General features: G+C 38.7%; 1 protein-coding gene across 1 annotated transcript in view; it reads right to left on the bottom strand.

The window, feature by feature from the left end:
* Nucleotides 1–5,469: 5,469 nt before the first annotated feature.
* Nucleotides 5,470–12,774, bottom strand: part of LOC122983012 (probable G-protein coupled receptor 153) — a 34,994-nt gene continuing 27,689 nt past the window's right edge. The window contains exons 5-6 of the mRNA XM_044352689.1: nt 10,905–11,089; nt 5,470–8,590 (exon numbers count right to left, since the gene is read on the bottom strand). Of these exons, the coding sequence (XP_044208624.1) occupies nt 7,745–8,590; nt 10,905–11,089 (1,031 nt within the window). The 3' untranslated portion in view covers nt 5,470–7,744. The remainder of the gene's footprint in view (nt 8,591–10,904; nt 11,090–12,774) is intronic.

Raw genomic sequence — 12,774 nt, 5'->3', positions numbered from 1 at the left:
AGTTACACTGCTGCACGCCAGCCACAGTGCACCACAGGACGGATAGACAAGTTGCCAAGGTCCGCCATCTGAAATGCGGTTAGAACATTTTGGAGGCACGTCCCAGCACCTGCCACTCCGGGACGTTTTGGAGGTGTGCATCATCCAGAAATACGCTTCACACGTGCTTTAAACGCCTGGTGCCGATTACAATTTCCCCGGTGAAACTAAGATGAATTGTGACCCTTTTGGCTTTCGATAGCAGTCCAAAAGAATCCGTCTGCACTCTGCAAAACCACTACAAGTCACACCCATTACAGATAAACTCCTCTTTAGGAGGCAGTTGACAGCTTGGAGCCCCTGGGAATTTCAACAACAATCTCAGAGGAAGAAAACTTGAAAAAGAACTTCATAGACTCAGATGGCAAATGGCAAGTGGCAAATAACTACGCAGAGCTGCGGTCGCGCCATTTCCACTTTGGAGACGCACGGTTACGCTGGCTACACTTAAAAATCGAATGCGCGTCTACATCGTTTTGTACGGTAAAGCGTAAAGCGTAAAGCGTGTGGGTGCCGACAGGGACTTCACGGTGCTTTCAAGTGCACCTGAAATCTGTACTTGAATGGCTACGAAGGTTGTTTAAAACGGGAACGTTTTTTCTTATCTCTTTTTTTGAAATACATACATTTGTCATTACTTTTTTGTTCTTTCACTGAAGCATTAATAATAATTAGATGCTAAAATCATAACAATATCCCGTTAATTTCTACATTGGCAGATTTTAAAAATTATCAAAATGTTACCAGCAAACTCAACCATTTTCTGTGATCATTTTCAAGTTGTTTTACTGCAGCATTTTTTAATAATGAAATACTAAAGTCCTACTTAATATGCATACATTGCTATATAGGCATATTTTAAAAAGTCCATTAAAAAATCAAATCAAATTGTTGTCAGCAAATTCCACCATATTCTCGTTCAACATGTCCCCAGGTAACTGTGATGATTTTCATGTTGTCTTACTGCAGCATTTTGTAATAATTAAATGCTAAAGTCATAGCAATATCCCATTCAGTTCAGACAGATTTTAAAAAATCTAATCGAATTGTTGTTGTCAAATTGTAACTCTGATACATTCAACCAGACTGGAGTCCAGTAAGATCCCCTCATCCCTCTCTCTTCCTCTCTCTCTCTCTCTATATATATATCTTTCACTCGCTTGCCGTCCTTGTGTTTTCCTCTGTTCTGTGTGTGTGTGTGTGTGTGATAACCTGGTTTTGACCTGGACTGTCTATTGGATTTTGACATTTAGCTTGGTAAAGACATCTTTGGTTCTAGTTCTGCCTCTGCCTTGTATGTTCTGTGGTAAGAATGGAAATGTGGACCCAAGATCAGAATAAAAGGACGCAGAGCAGATCTGGTTTTTAGTCTCTTTATCAGACTTCAACTTGGTTGTACAAAAGCACAGAGAAAATAACACTATAGCTTCAGCACCATGGACAGCAGCAGATCCAGAGCTCAGAGCAGCAGTGGATGCGACAACTATAAACATAACATGTTGGCAACAACAGCTCCCCACATGCTCCTGTCATGACTTTCATGTTGGTTTACTACTGCACTTTCCTAAAATTTGAAATGGCAAAATCTAAACAAATGTCCATTTAGCTACAAATAGTCTCATTTTATGAAATTTTCAGGTCAGGTTTTTATCAGCAATATCTATCTATTGTGTCGTGCGGTGGCTGTAGCTCAGGGGTCCGTTTCACAAAGCAGGTTCAACAAACTCTGAGTCTAATCCTGAACTCTGAGTTGATCTACTCTGAGTTAGGAAACTCCGAGTTTCCGGTTCCAGAACAGCTGATTTGAGTCAGTTTATTCAACTCGGAGTAGTTTCACCTGGAGTTAAGCGCGTGCACCACAACTATAAAAAGCCAGCATCAATTGAGCCCCGATTCAACGAGTCACCATGGCAACAGGGAAGCGGAGGGCTGCGTTTTTCGCCCCACTAGGGCTAGAAATCTTAATGCGATAATACGGCGAGTTTGAACATGTTTTCAAAAAGAAGTGCAACACCGCTGCAGCTGCAAAAGAGAGGGAGACGGCGTGGGAGAACATCGCTGCTCGGGTCAATGCGTAAGTTTAAATGTAGTCCTTTGCAATCACAATAATATTACAGAGGAAAACTGCTTGATTGGTCGCCTATTAATTTATTTCATTTAGGTCCAATCCCGCGAGGGAGAAGCGCACTTGGAAGCAGTTTAGGATGAAATATAAAAACATTGTTCAAACAGGTGAAACCTCGGCATAATCTCATGGGGGAACCTCATTTGATCATGTTTTACATTGTAAAGTAAATATTAAGTGGCTGTTTGACTGTGCAGTTGTTTTATCCCCAACATAATGCTTGTTTCACACACATAAATGTCTTCTCATCTACATCATGTTCTGTTAAATAATTAAGCCTATTTAAACTAACACAGACTTCTACTCAGCCAACAGAAAGAAGGCAGATGCCCGTAAAACGGGTGGTGGTCCAGCACCGCCACCTCTAACGGAGGCAGAGGAGCTGGCCCTAAGCCAGAATTTAGGAAGGCCAGTGGCTGGCTCCGACATTGTACAAAAAACTTCCGTTTGCAAAGAAACACAGTGCAACACACAATATCTGCTGGGATGTGAGAGCATGACTACGATTGGTAGGCTAATGTTGCAAATGTAAGGACGGATTAGGTTTTGTATGTAGATGATGGACTGTGACGTGAAACGGTACCGCTCAAAAAGATAATTGTCTGGAAATGCTAGAACATTTATGCGCGGTCTGATAACCATCTCTCAACGAATATTTAATTCTCTGCGCAGTAATGCTGCACCTTCATCCACGGGATCGTTATCAAAAGGACATGCCATGTTAGTGAAAAAGTCGCCACTTACTGTGCCTAATGGACTTCTAATATACTGACTCTGATTTTTTTAATGATTTTTTTAAATGACAGACGGCAGAACTAGGCTACGCCAAAACTCGCCTGCTGACTGAATGAATGAGGAAATCAAATGGAGTGTGTGGCTCTGAAAGAGGGCGGAGACTGAGAGAAACTCGAGGTTCATTGAGAAAAACCTGTTCCCGACCAGGTTAGGTTCATAGAGTCTGTTACTACGGTAACTGACCGAGAGCTTAAGTTACCCCTCTCTGTGAAACAGGCTAGAGTTATCCCTCTTTCTCTGATTTGAGTTACCTCCCTTTTTGAAACGGAAAACTCAGAGTTTCCCTCATTTCAGGGTTAACAAACTCTGAGTTTTCACTAAACCCGCTTTGTGAAACGGACCCCAGGAGGCAGAGCAGGTCGTCCACTAAGATTGGCAGTTCGATCACCAGCTCCTCCAGTCTGCATGTCGAAGTGTCCTTGGGCAAGATACTGAAATGATACTGTGTGAGTGTTTGTGTGAAGGAGCATTAGAACTCCTGATGAGCAGGTTGGCACCTTGCATGACAGCCTCTGCCATCAGTGTATGAATGTGTGTGTGAATGAGTGAATGTTGGCATGTAGTGTAAAGCGCTTTAAGTGGTCGGAAGACATTATATAAATGCAGTCCATTTACCATTTGTATAACAAGGTTCCCAGGTACTTCTGACATGGGTTTAATGATGCTTTATCACAGCAATTTCCTATAATGAGATATCAGAATAAATAAATAAATGAATAAATAAACAAACAAATTCTCCTTTCTCCCCAAGTTTTCCAGGTTAAATAGGTTAAATAGACTATATCTCTCCATTATTTACCTGTGCTCATTCAATTTTTACATATTTGCACCATATGTCTTCCCTTGTATAGTTTTATCTCCATTTTCCACATAACTTTCTAACTATTGTCAAGGAGTTTGAATTCATATGATACACAAACAGAATACTTTTTCTATAGAAATATTTTATTGTTTTCTGTGGGAATAGAACAGTCCATTGAGACTATCCTTAAACCTCAGAGCCTTTTTTGATATTTAAGTTTAGGCATATAGTTATACATTGTACATTTTTGAAATTGTTTGACAAAATTAAGTTTAGGCAAGAAAAATTGTTATAGTTAAGGTCAAGTAAGTATCGAGGATTCAACTGCTGCTGAAATGTTACATGAAAGGGATGCTGCCTGGCACAAAGTGCAAACAACTAAATCATCATCTGATTGGCAATGTTTTTGTCAACAAGGTGATAGGTGTCTCACTGTCTTTGCACTATCTGAAAGTAAAGGAAACGTAGCAAACTTTTGGAAAGCAGTTAAATCATTGTTGTGACTGATGGCTATCGGTCAAGCTTTATGAGTGTTAACAAAGGTGGGCCACAGGGCTCTATTCTAGGACCACCTTTATTCAAAACTTTCATACATGACATAGAGAATCTTAAAAAATAGTACAATTCATCTGTATGCAGACAACACTAGTCTCTATACAACAGTGCCCTCTGTTGGTTACGTGGTTCAAAACTTGCATTTTGATTCCTGTGCTGTACAGCAAATTTTAATTTATCTTAAATTACTTTTAAACTCTGAACAAAATGCATGCTGTTTCTAGAAACTGATAAACAGTTCCACTGAAGTGAATATTACTACCCTTAATGATACACCAATAGAAAGAATATTAAATATTGAAGATTGGAATCTATTGCACTGAATGGGTGACTGGTTTTGCTTTGCTATGTGAGAGTAAAGAGCAAGAACAAGAAAGTAATGATAGACATACGTATTTCAACAAAGGAAAATGAGAAAAAAAAAATAGAAACTTTCACGTTTTAAGCAACCTTTGTGGCCATTCAGTATATATTTCTGAGTTTAGGAGGTGCACTTGAATGCACCACAAAGTTCCTTTCGACGCCGACACGCTTAACCGTACAAACCAGTGTAGATGCGCATTACATTTTTAAGTGCCGATGGCGCGACCTAATTCAGAAGAAGGCACAGTTTGGTTAGCTAAATTCTGTTAAAAAAAAAAAAAGGTGTTGTTGTAGCTAGCGTTTAGCGTCATAAATACGAGTTCATTTATTTACCTGCATCAGCAACAGGCGGCGTTTAGTTGTGGCACTTCCGGTGGCAACTCTAGCTGCCACTGAGTTTAGCTCACGTGCTGGCTGACGCATTCATCTGTGCACATCAGAGGAGGACAATAATCTGCAAATAGCCTACACTAGTATGGTGATATTCTTATTTGATGTAATTAATGCACTGTGTATTATATTTCTGTAAAATTTATTTTTGAATTCACATCAGCTGTCAATATAAAGACTTGATAACAAAGGTTCAGAACATTTAACTTTATGTTTATGTCTGCTTGGAGTTTGTATGTGGTAAACTTTTTACTCAAGTCTGAATTGTTGTTCATTGTGTCCATCACGGTGTGATTAAATTAAACAGTCAGCATAAATGTAGAAGAAGAAAAAAACACTCTCAAAGGATACAAACTTCTCCACGACAAGCATAAATAGTAATAAATAAAAATTCCAAAAACACACTTTGAAGCATGATCTTGTGAATTTAATCAGTCATACCTTTTTAACAAAGTCATCATCTAAACAAGAAAATCATAACATTTAACATCATTTGTATTTGAGTCTTAAATCTTTGAATATGTTACAAAATGATATTTTAATATTGTAAACACAACAAAATGCAAAAATCTACGACATAGCAAAGTTTGACAGGGGAATATGATGTTATGCTTCCAAAGAAAGATACATTTCAGCAAACTTGTCCAATTGAGTAGGCTGCAATGAGTGAGAGGTACACTAATACATGAGAAATCAAACTAAACATAGATTTTAAATGACAACAGATGAGTGAAAACCAATATGCCAAACACCTGCAACTTCATTACTTGGCTATTCATTTCACCCTCAGACCTAATTTGTGCACATACATTCATGTAGCAGTTACTGTCCATGATAGGTCATACCCCAAAGTTGTCTCTGCTGTTATATATCAATAGAAGTAATTTCACTCCTTTTACAGTCATCAAATTGTCACATACTATTATTGGGTAAGAATAAGAAGATCTGATTCTAATTCATTAATTTAAGAGTGGGGCATCAGTGAGTCTTATGTGATCTGGCTTATGGGGCATTTCACTGATAATTCAGTGATACTATTTTTGTCCTTAACCTTTAATATTCTGTTATGATGTGAAGTAATCATATTCACCATACAAATATATATTTATTAAAAAAAAAAAAATCTGAATATTCCCCTACTGAGGCTTTGGGGATGCTTACATTTAATCTACATTGCTGCACAGGGCTTTGTTAAATCAGGTCTTTAAAAAAATCATCTCACACCCTGAAAACCTCTCCAAATAGGACCATTAGCAGTCTTGGCATATCTTACGCGATAACAGATCAAATATAATGTCTGCTTTTTGTCACAGCAGATAGGTTGTAAGTCATTATTTTGTATTCATAGTCCATTTTCATTTTATTCACAGTGTGCCTAAATTGTGCTTACAATTGAAATTGTCCAGTGAGGATTTGGTGGTTTAGGTACAACACCCTCATTTACGTCATGCTACATCTAGTCAGCCTGCAGGCTGTGATTATTAAACTTTGAACTGTTGGACCATTTGACATCTTTTAGATGTTCCCTCTTAGTTGGTTAAAAAAAACATTATTGGTGCTTTCTAACAGGTTACTGAAACAAATAATATGAGAGGTCGGGCTGACACGCTCAGTTGATGAAGAAAAATCACCATTTCCTACTTATTAGTCTGATGTTCCTTATGCAAATATGCAATGTGGTGAGCAACTGTTGTACCTGATGATCTCCAAAGTTAACACAAACATTGGAATAATAAGAATTGGGAGGAAATGTTTTAAGCAAAGGTCTCATCAAACAAAAATAACACGAAAACCATAAATCCAATACCTTATATATATACATGACATGTCAATCTGCTTTAAAAACTGACTTCACATCTTCATTAAGAATTTAGGGGTCCTCACATTATATCTCAATATCGCACACAGCAACTGTAAAAGTATTAGGCATTAAAGAGTTTGGGATTACCACTGTCAGTTTACTTCAACAAAGGGTGCTTGAAAAAAACTTTTCATGTGTTGTGAATAATAATGTTAATAGAAAAGTTGCACAATATGATCAAAATAAAAACGAATATGTAGAATGTATCATATCTTGAAGTCAATCTAAAGGTAAATGGGCACTTTTCAGGAAAGTTTGGTTTGAAAACAAAAGTGCCTATACAACAATACACACAGCCATTACAGGCCAAAGAAAAAAATGCAATTTGAGTTTGAGTTATTAATTGCAAAAAAACAAACAAACAAACAAACAAACAAATAAAAAGAAAGCCTAACAACCAGCTCCTTCAATTCTGTGAACATTTCATAGGAAACAACATCAAACAGCAAAAACAAGGTGTGGGAATGTTTACGCCATTTAAAAACAGTTTACTTGTGTCAGTGCTGGAAAAAAAGTGTCCTCAGTGAGTATTTTGTGATGTGAAAGCTGAATAACAGGACCACCTAACCTTTTCACCAGTCTACATACTAAATCAACATTAGGCCCATTGAGAAATTATGTCCAAAGCTCCCAAGGCCATTTAGCATAACAGTTATTTATTGGTGGCATATATAGTAAAACAGAGTAGTGGCACAAGTAAAAAGGCCAAATAATCCAGTATGTCACTTTCCCAAAACCACCAATATTCCAGTGGTTTTCGTTATGATAATAACTTCAGTCATAATGTTTGTATTAACATGGGAAAACTTTGCTTTTAAGTGGTGGAGCCTACAGAATCGGAGTGAAAGGTGATGTATCCCGAGGACGATGCCGAGGGTGTGCTTACAAAACTGTTTGTGCTTCCTTTACTCTCGGCCTTGTTCAGGTGCTTCTGATGCCCCCAGTCAGCTCCAGCCCCAGCCCCGTATCCAACACCTGTCCTGGGCCTGCAAGCAGAGTGCCCTGGAGTCTGCTGGCTGCGCCCAGGTGAGGCCGCTTCACCCTGGTGTTTTGCGTCTCGCAGGCGCTCCCGGCACCCCTTACCAGAGCCACAAGCCCCGGGGCTCTTCTTTCCAGCAGGTCTGTCTGGTTTGGGAGAACCCTCAGGCGAGTTTCCCCGGCTACTGCTCCTTTTGTGTTCTGAGAGCCGCCTGAGCGCTTGGGGCTCACGCTCAAAGTCTGTAAGCGCGAAGTGGGGAAGGATGACTGTGTGCTGATCATACACGTTGGGTATAAGGGAGATGGTGGACGTGCGCCGCGGGCTCTTCCTGGGGCTCGGCAGCGGCGTCTCATCTATAAAGTTGATCACCTCATCGCGGCTGAAACACCGCAGTTCATCCTCATAACGCTCCCCGCCACAAACCACACGTGGCAGGTGCTTGAGGGAGTGCATACTATCCTCAGAGCGTCGCCGCTTGCGATGAGGGTGATGGTGATGGTGGCTCTCCTCGTGGTAGGAGACCAGGCTGCTCCTGCGCCTCTCGTGGTGCAGCAAGGTGGAGCTGTAGTGGGCACTCACTATCATGTCCTCGGTGGAGCCCCATCGGTGAAGGTACGAGGGGATCCGGTCGCTGGTCCACATGTCGGTTTCGTCGTGGGAGTATCTTCTTGTAGGGGGCACCTGAACGCAAGACACAGACCGAACCCTTCAGTCTATAAATTACTTTGATATTCATTTATCTACAGTTCTACAGCAACACAGAACCAGAGGCCTAAGCATTGTAACATGTTATATTATATTATATTATCATAGATTGTAACACACTTACACTATTAATCATAAAGGATTTTACATGTAGGATTCTTCAAGGTTGTGGCTGCCAGTGCCACTGTGGTAGAACATTGTAACTTTAGAGATAAAACTGATTTGCACTCATTAAGCAATAGTCCCAACGAGCTGACTTTTGCAATTATTTGGGCTGATAACAGCTCTGATTGTACCGATTATGTTTTTGATGCCGTGATTCAGCTGTAGTGTTTGTAGAAAATCCTACATGTAGCACATATAAGTTGTTCACCCAAGATGTTTTACTTTTATTTATGTATTTTTGGATGAATCCCCCAAACATCTATGAACATTTTAATATTCTAACTACAGTACCAGTCAAAAGTTTAGACACACTTTCTCATTCAAGTGAATGGGAAGGTGGGTCCAAACTTTTGACTGGTACTGTACATTGACAAGGTTATAACTTAACTAGTATTCACCTCCATTATTTGGAGATAAAAACTGTAAAAGGTTGATAGTTTCCTACATGTTATACTCACATTCCATTCTGTTCTGACAACTATGCAAGAGAGAGAGGGTTCGTCAAGGTGACATCAAGAGCCACAAGATTGATATCAGCCTGCCCCCCTGTGGTGGCTTTTAGTAAATCCAGAGAAATGAGACAGCAGACGATACAGTAGCATTGAGTGTGTTAGGTGGTAGGGCTGAACAGCAGAGGGCAGCACAAGCATTAGAATGAGTTATAATGCAGGACAGACTTGGCAGGATGGAGAAAGACAGACAGAGAGAGAGAGAGACGCCAACCACAAACCAATAAAGCCAAAGAGGCTTTATTCTGTTATCAAACCACTTGAGAAGTGCCACAGCAATTCTCAAATGGAGGTGCTCTTTAATTATGATTAGAAGGGTTTTGTTGATCTAATTGGGCCTGAACCCTTCCAGCAGCTACAAAGATAATGTGACTGTTCAGCCAGTCGTCCTATAACAGATATCAAAAATGCACCTCATTTGTTTCTCCATCACACACATTTACAGCAAGGAATAACACAGCTAAATATTACTTCACGATAAAATGAATCTACTATCATGTGAAGAGGTGTATTGGACACAGAAACATTGGATGGAGTAATGATTTGGTCTAATGAAGTGATAGCTACTGTATACATCTCTGTTTCAAGGCTTCTTAAAAACTCAAATAGAATATACATCCAATCCTGTAGGAGCATTGGTCTTTATAATGCCCTTTGTAATGCTGGGTATTTGGGGTGTTATACCAATTTTTAAAAAATTATATTTTTTGATATTCAGTAAGCAAATTACTCTAGTAAATATAATTTGGGCTTGAGCTGCAGGCTGTACTGAGAAAAACAAAGCCCCTGTTAAGTTGTTAAGTTGTTTTTGACAAAGATGACACAGTGTTAAGATGCTTTGCAAAAATGTAAGTTTATATTGTGTGCATTGCATCATCTGTTTATAAAGTTGCATATCCTTACCACAGTCTTCAAGGCCAAGTCCAGCAAGTGACTTTCACTAGTGCTACTGTCATCTATATTTTTCATCAAAAATTGATCCAATATATGATGCTGGGCCAGAATTAGTAGTTTACAGAGTTAAGTAAGTATTGGAATCAAAGAAGACAATACGTTTTGTTGAGTTGCCCTAGAAGGCTGCAGGTTAGAACAAGCTCTGGTGTTAATGCAGGCTGAAAAGGAGTATTTCATAGCTCTGCATCTGACTGGGATGGATGCTGGATCCAATGGACACAATGCTTTTGGGTAACATGAGCAGATGTTTATAGTGCTTTCTTGAAACCTTGAGGGATTCCTGAAATGTAGAAGGTAAGTCACTTACTAAATTCTTACCCTCTTACACAATGAAAATGTCAAGTGCTTGTAGGTCCATGGCTAGGACACACTAGGTGATAAATGAAGCACATCTAATATGTTGATGGGACTGCCGATGGTCATATTTACCAAACATTAGTCAGCCAGAGTATAATTTTGACTCACGTTAAAAAAGACAAAAAAAATGTGTGGCATATCTGGGAGAGATAGCATCACAAAATGTCTGATGATTCCAGAAAATTCAAGCAAGATACTATAAAGGCCCACAAGGCCATTTCACCATGCACATTAGCAATGAAGTGTCATTCAAAATAGTTAAATTGATCAAGTAAAAGAAATGAAGAAAATTAATAAAAATATACCTGCAAATACTGCATTCTATCTTCCTGTTGTTCCCTCAATGGATACCCTTGCGGGACCCCCCTTTCTAAGGTTGAGAATTCATACTTGGCATTACGGTCTATCGTCACGATTTCAGGCGCCGAGCTATAGTCATATGGTCTGTCATATATTAAGTCGGCATGAATTCCTCCATCTTGGCTGTTTTCTGCAAAGTGCAGAAAAGTACGAGCGTCAGGATTAGATAGCAACGGAGTACACAAGACAGACAGACAGACAGACGAATAGATAAGAGAGACAAGTTCAATTGTTCTCTGACTGGTTGACTTTTTGGACTTTTCCTACGAGTCTGCTCAGGAATTTAAGTTTAGATCAAAAATTGTTCTGCAACCAAAAAAAAAAAGTCCAAGAATTTAAATGTTTAGTAAGGAGATGAAAAAGCCCCAGATTGGTTTTGAATTCAGAAACCAACCAAATCATACAAAAAATCTTCAAGTGTATAAAAACCCATCTACTAAGTTTATTTTCCCAATTACTGCATTCATGTTCATTAAAGATCAATTGGAGATGGGTGTAAAATGCTGATTTTGAGGAAAATGTGTGGCAAAAGATGAAAGATGACAGCAGCTATTTGCACAGGCAGCTTGGCATGCAAGTCAGTAGCTTTGGAAAAACAGGAAACAATCCTTATACATACAACTGTGATGAGTTATACATGGCAAGCCCTCTGGAAAAAAGCAGAGAACTGGCAGTGTTAATTATCACACAGAATATGGACTGCCCTGCGTTGTTTTATGGCTCCTGCTGGACAACGTGCAGTTATAGGGGAGGGTGTCAAGAAGGAGAGGATCAAAGGTTTGGAGAGTTACAAACAGGAAAGAAGGGGTTCAGATTGGTATGAGTTTAAACAGTGCCAATAGAAAAAAAGACAGACGGTTCATGCTGTCATCAGTTTGCATGAATTGTGGAGATCTGGTCATGGACCCAATTCAAAAGCCTTTCTATGATTATCATGTGACCTAATTTCGGGACCAAACTTTGTCAAAGTGTCTGTGATTCCTTGGTGAAATGTTTCATGTTCCCTCCCCTTGGAAAACATCTATATTTCTGTGATGAAAGACTGAAGTCTTAGACCACTTTCTTTCTCTTTTATCTATTTCTCGGATATTGACTAAGAGCAATTTAATTAGTACTTAAGACTTCTGCCTTAAAAGATACAGTATTTTGCTCTATAAGTCACAATCTGACACAAATAAAAAAAATTAAAACAAAAAAATAAACAAAACAAAAATAAACATATATATATATATATATATATATATATATATATATATATATATATATATATATATATATATATATATATATATATATATATATATATAAATTCCTTTTATATCTATCTCAGTTTTGTATCCAGGAAAAAACATGGGTGTATCCCTTCGTGACTTGAGGGAAATATGACCATCATAATGACATGAAAGTGCTTTTCAGCTTTAGTGCAATCGTTCCAGTTTCACTCTGGCTCCCAACAAATGAACAGGGAACCATTTATTGTATCATCCTCTCATGCCAGGGCATTTTAGAGGAAGATTGCCCAGTTTCAATGCATTGAAGTGAAAAAATGCTGCAAGGTAAGTATGTCCTTTGTCCAGCAATATTTCTTTTTTATATTGACATCAGTCTCATAGCACGGTAAAGCAAAGCATTTTATAAAGTACAAACTGCATACAAAAACACAGAAAAATATATTTTAGTATAAAAGCTATATTACACAGACACTTGTCACTTCAGTTTCATCTTCTGACAACAAAGGTCACATGATAGGTCACATGATAACATTTGACCACTGATTTCAGACCTCAGACTACAACAAAGATATATTTAAGAAAC

The sequence above is a fragment of the Thunnus albacares genome, chromosome 5 (assembly GCF_914725855.1).
Source record: "Thunnus albacares chromosome 5, fThuAlb1.1, whole genome shotgun sequence".
Classification (NCBI taxonomy): Eukaryota; Metazoa; Chordata; class Actinopteri; order Scombriformes; family Scombridae; genus Thunnus; species Thunnus albacares.
This window is presented reverse-complemented; position numbering and strand designations above follow the sequence as displayed.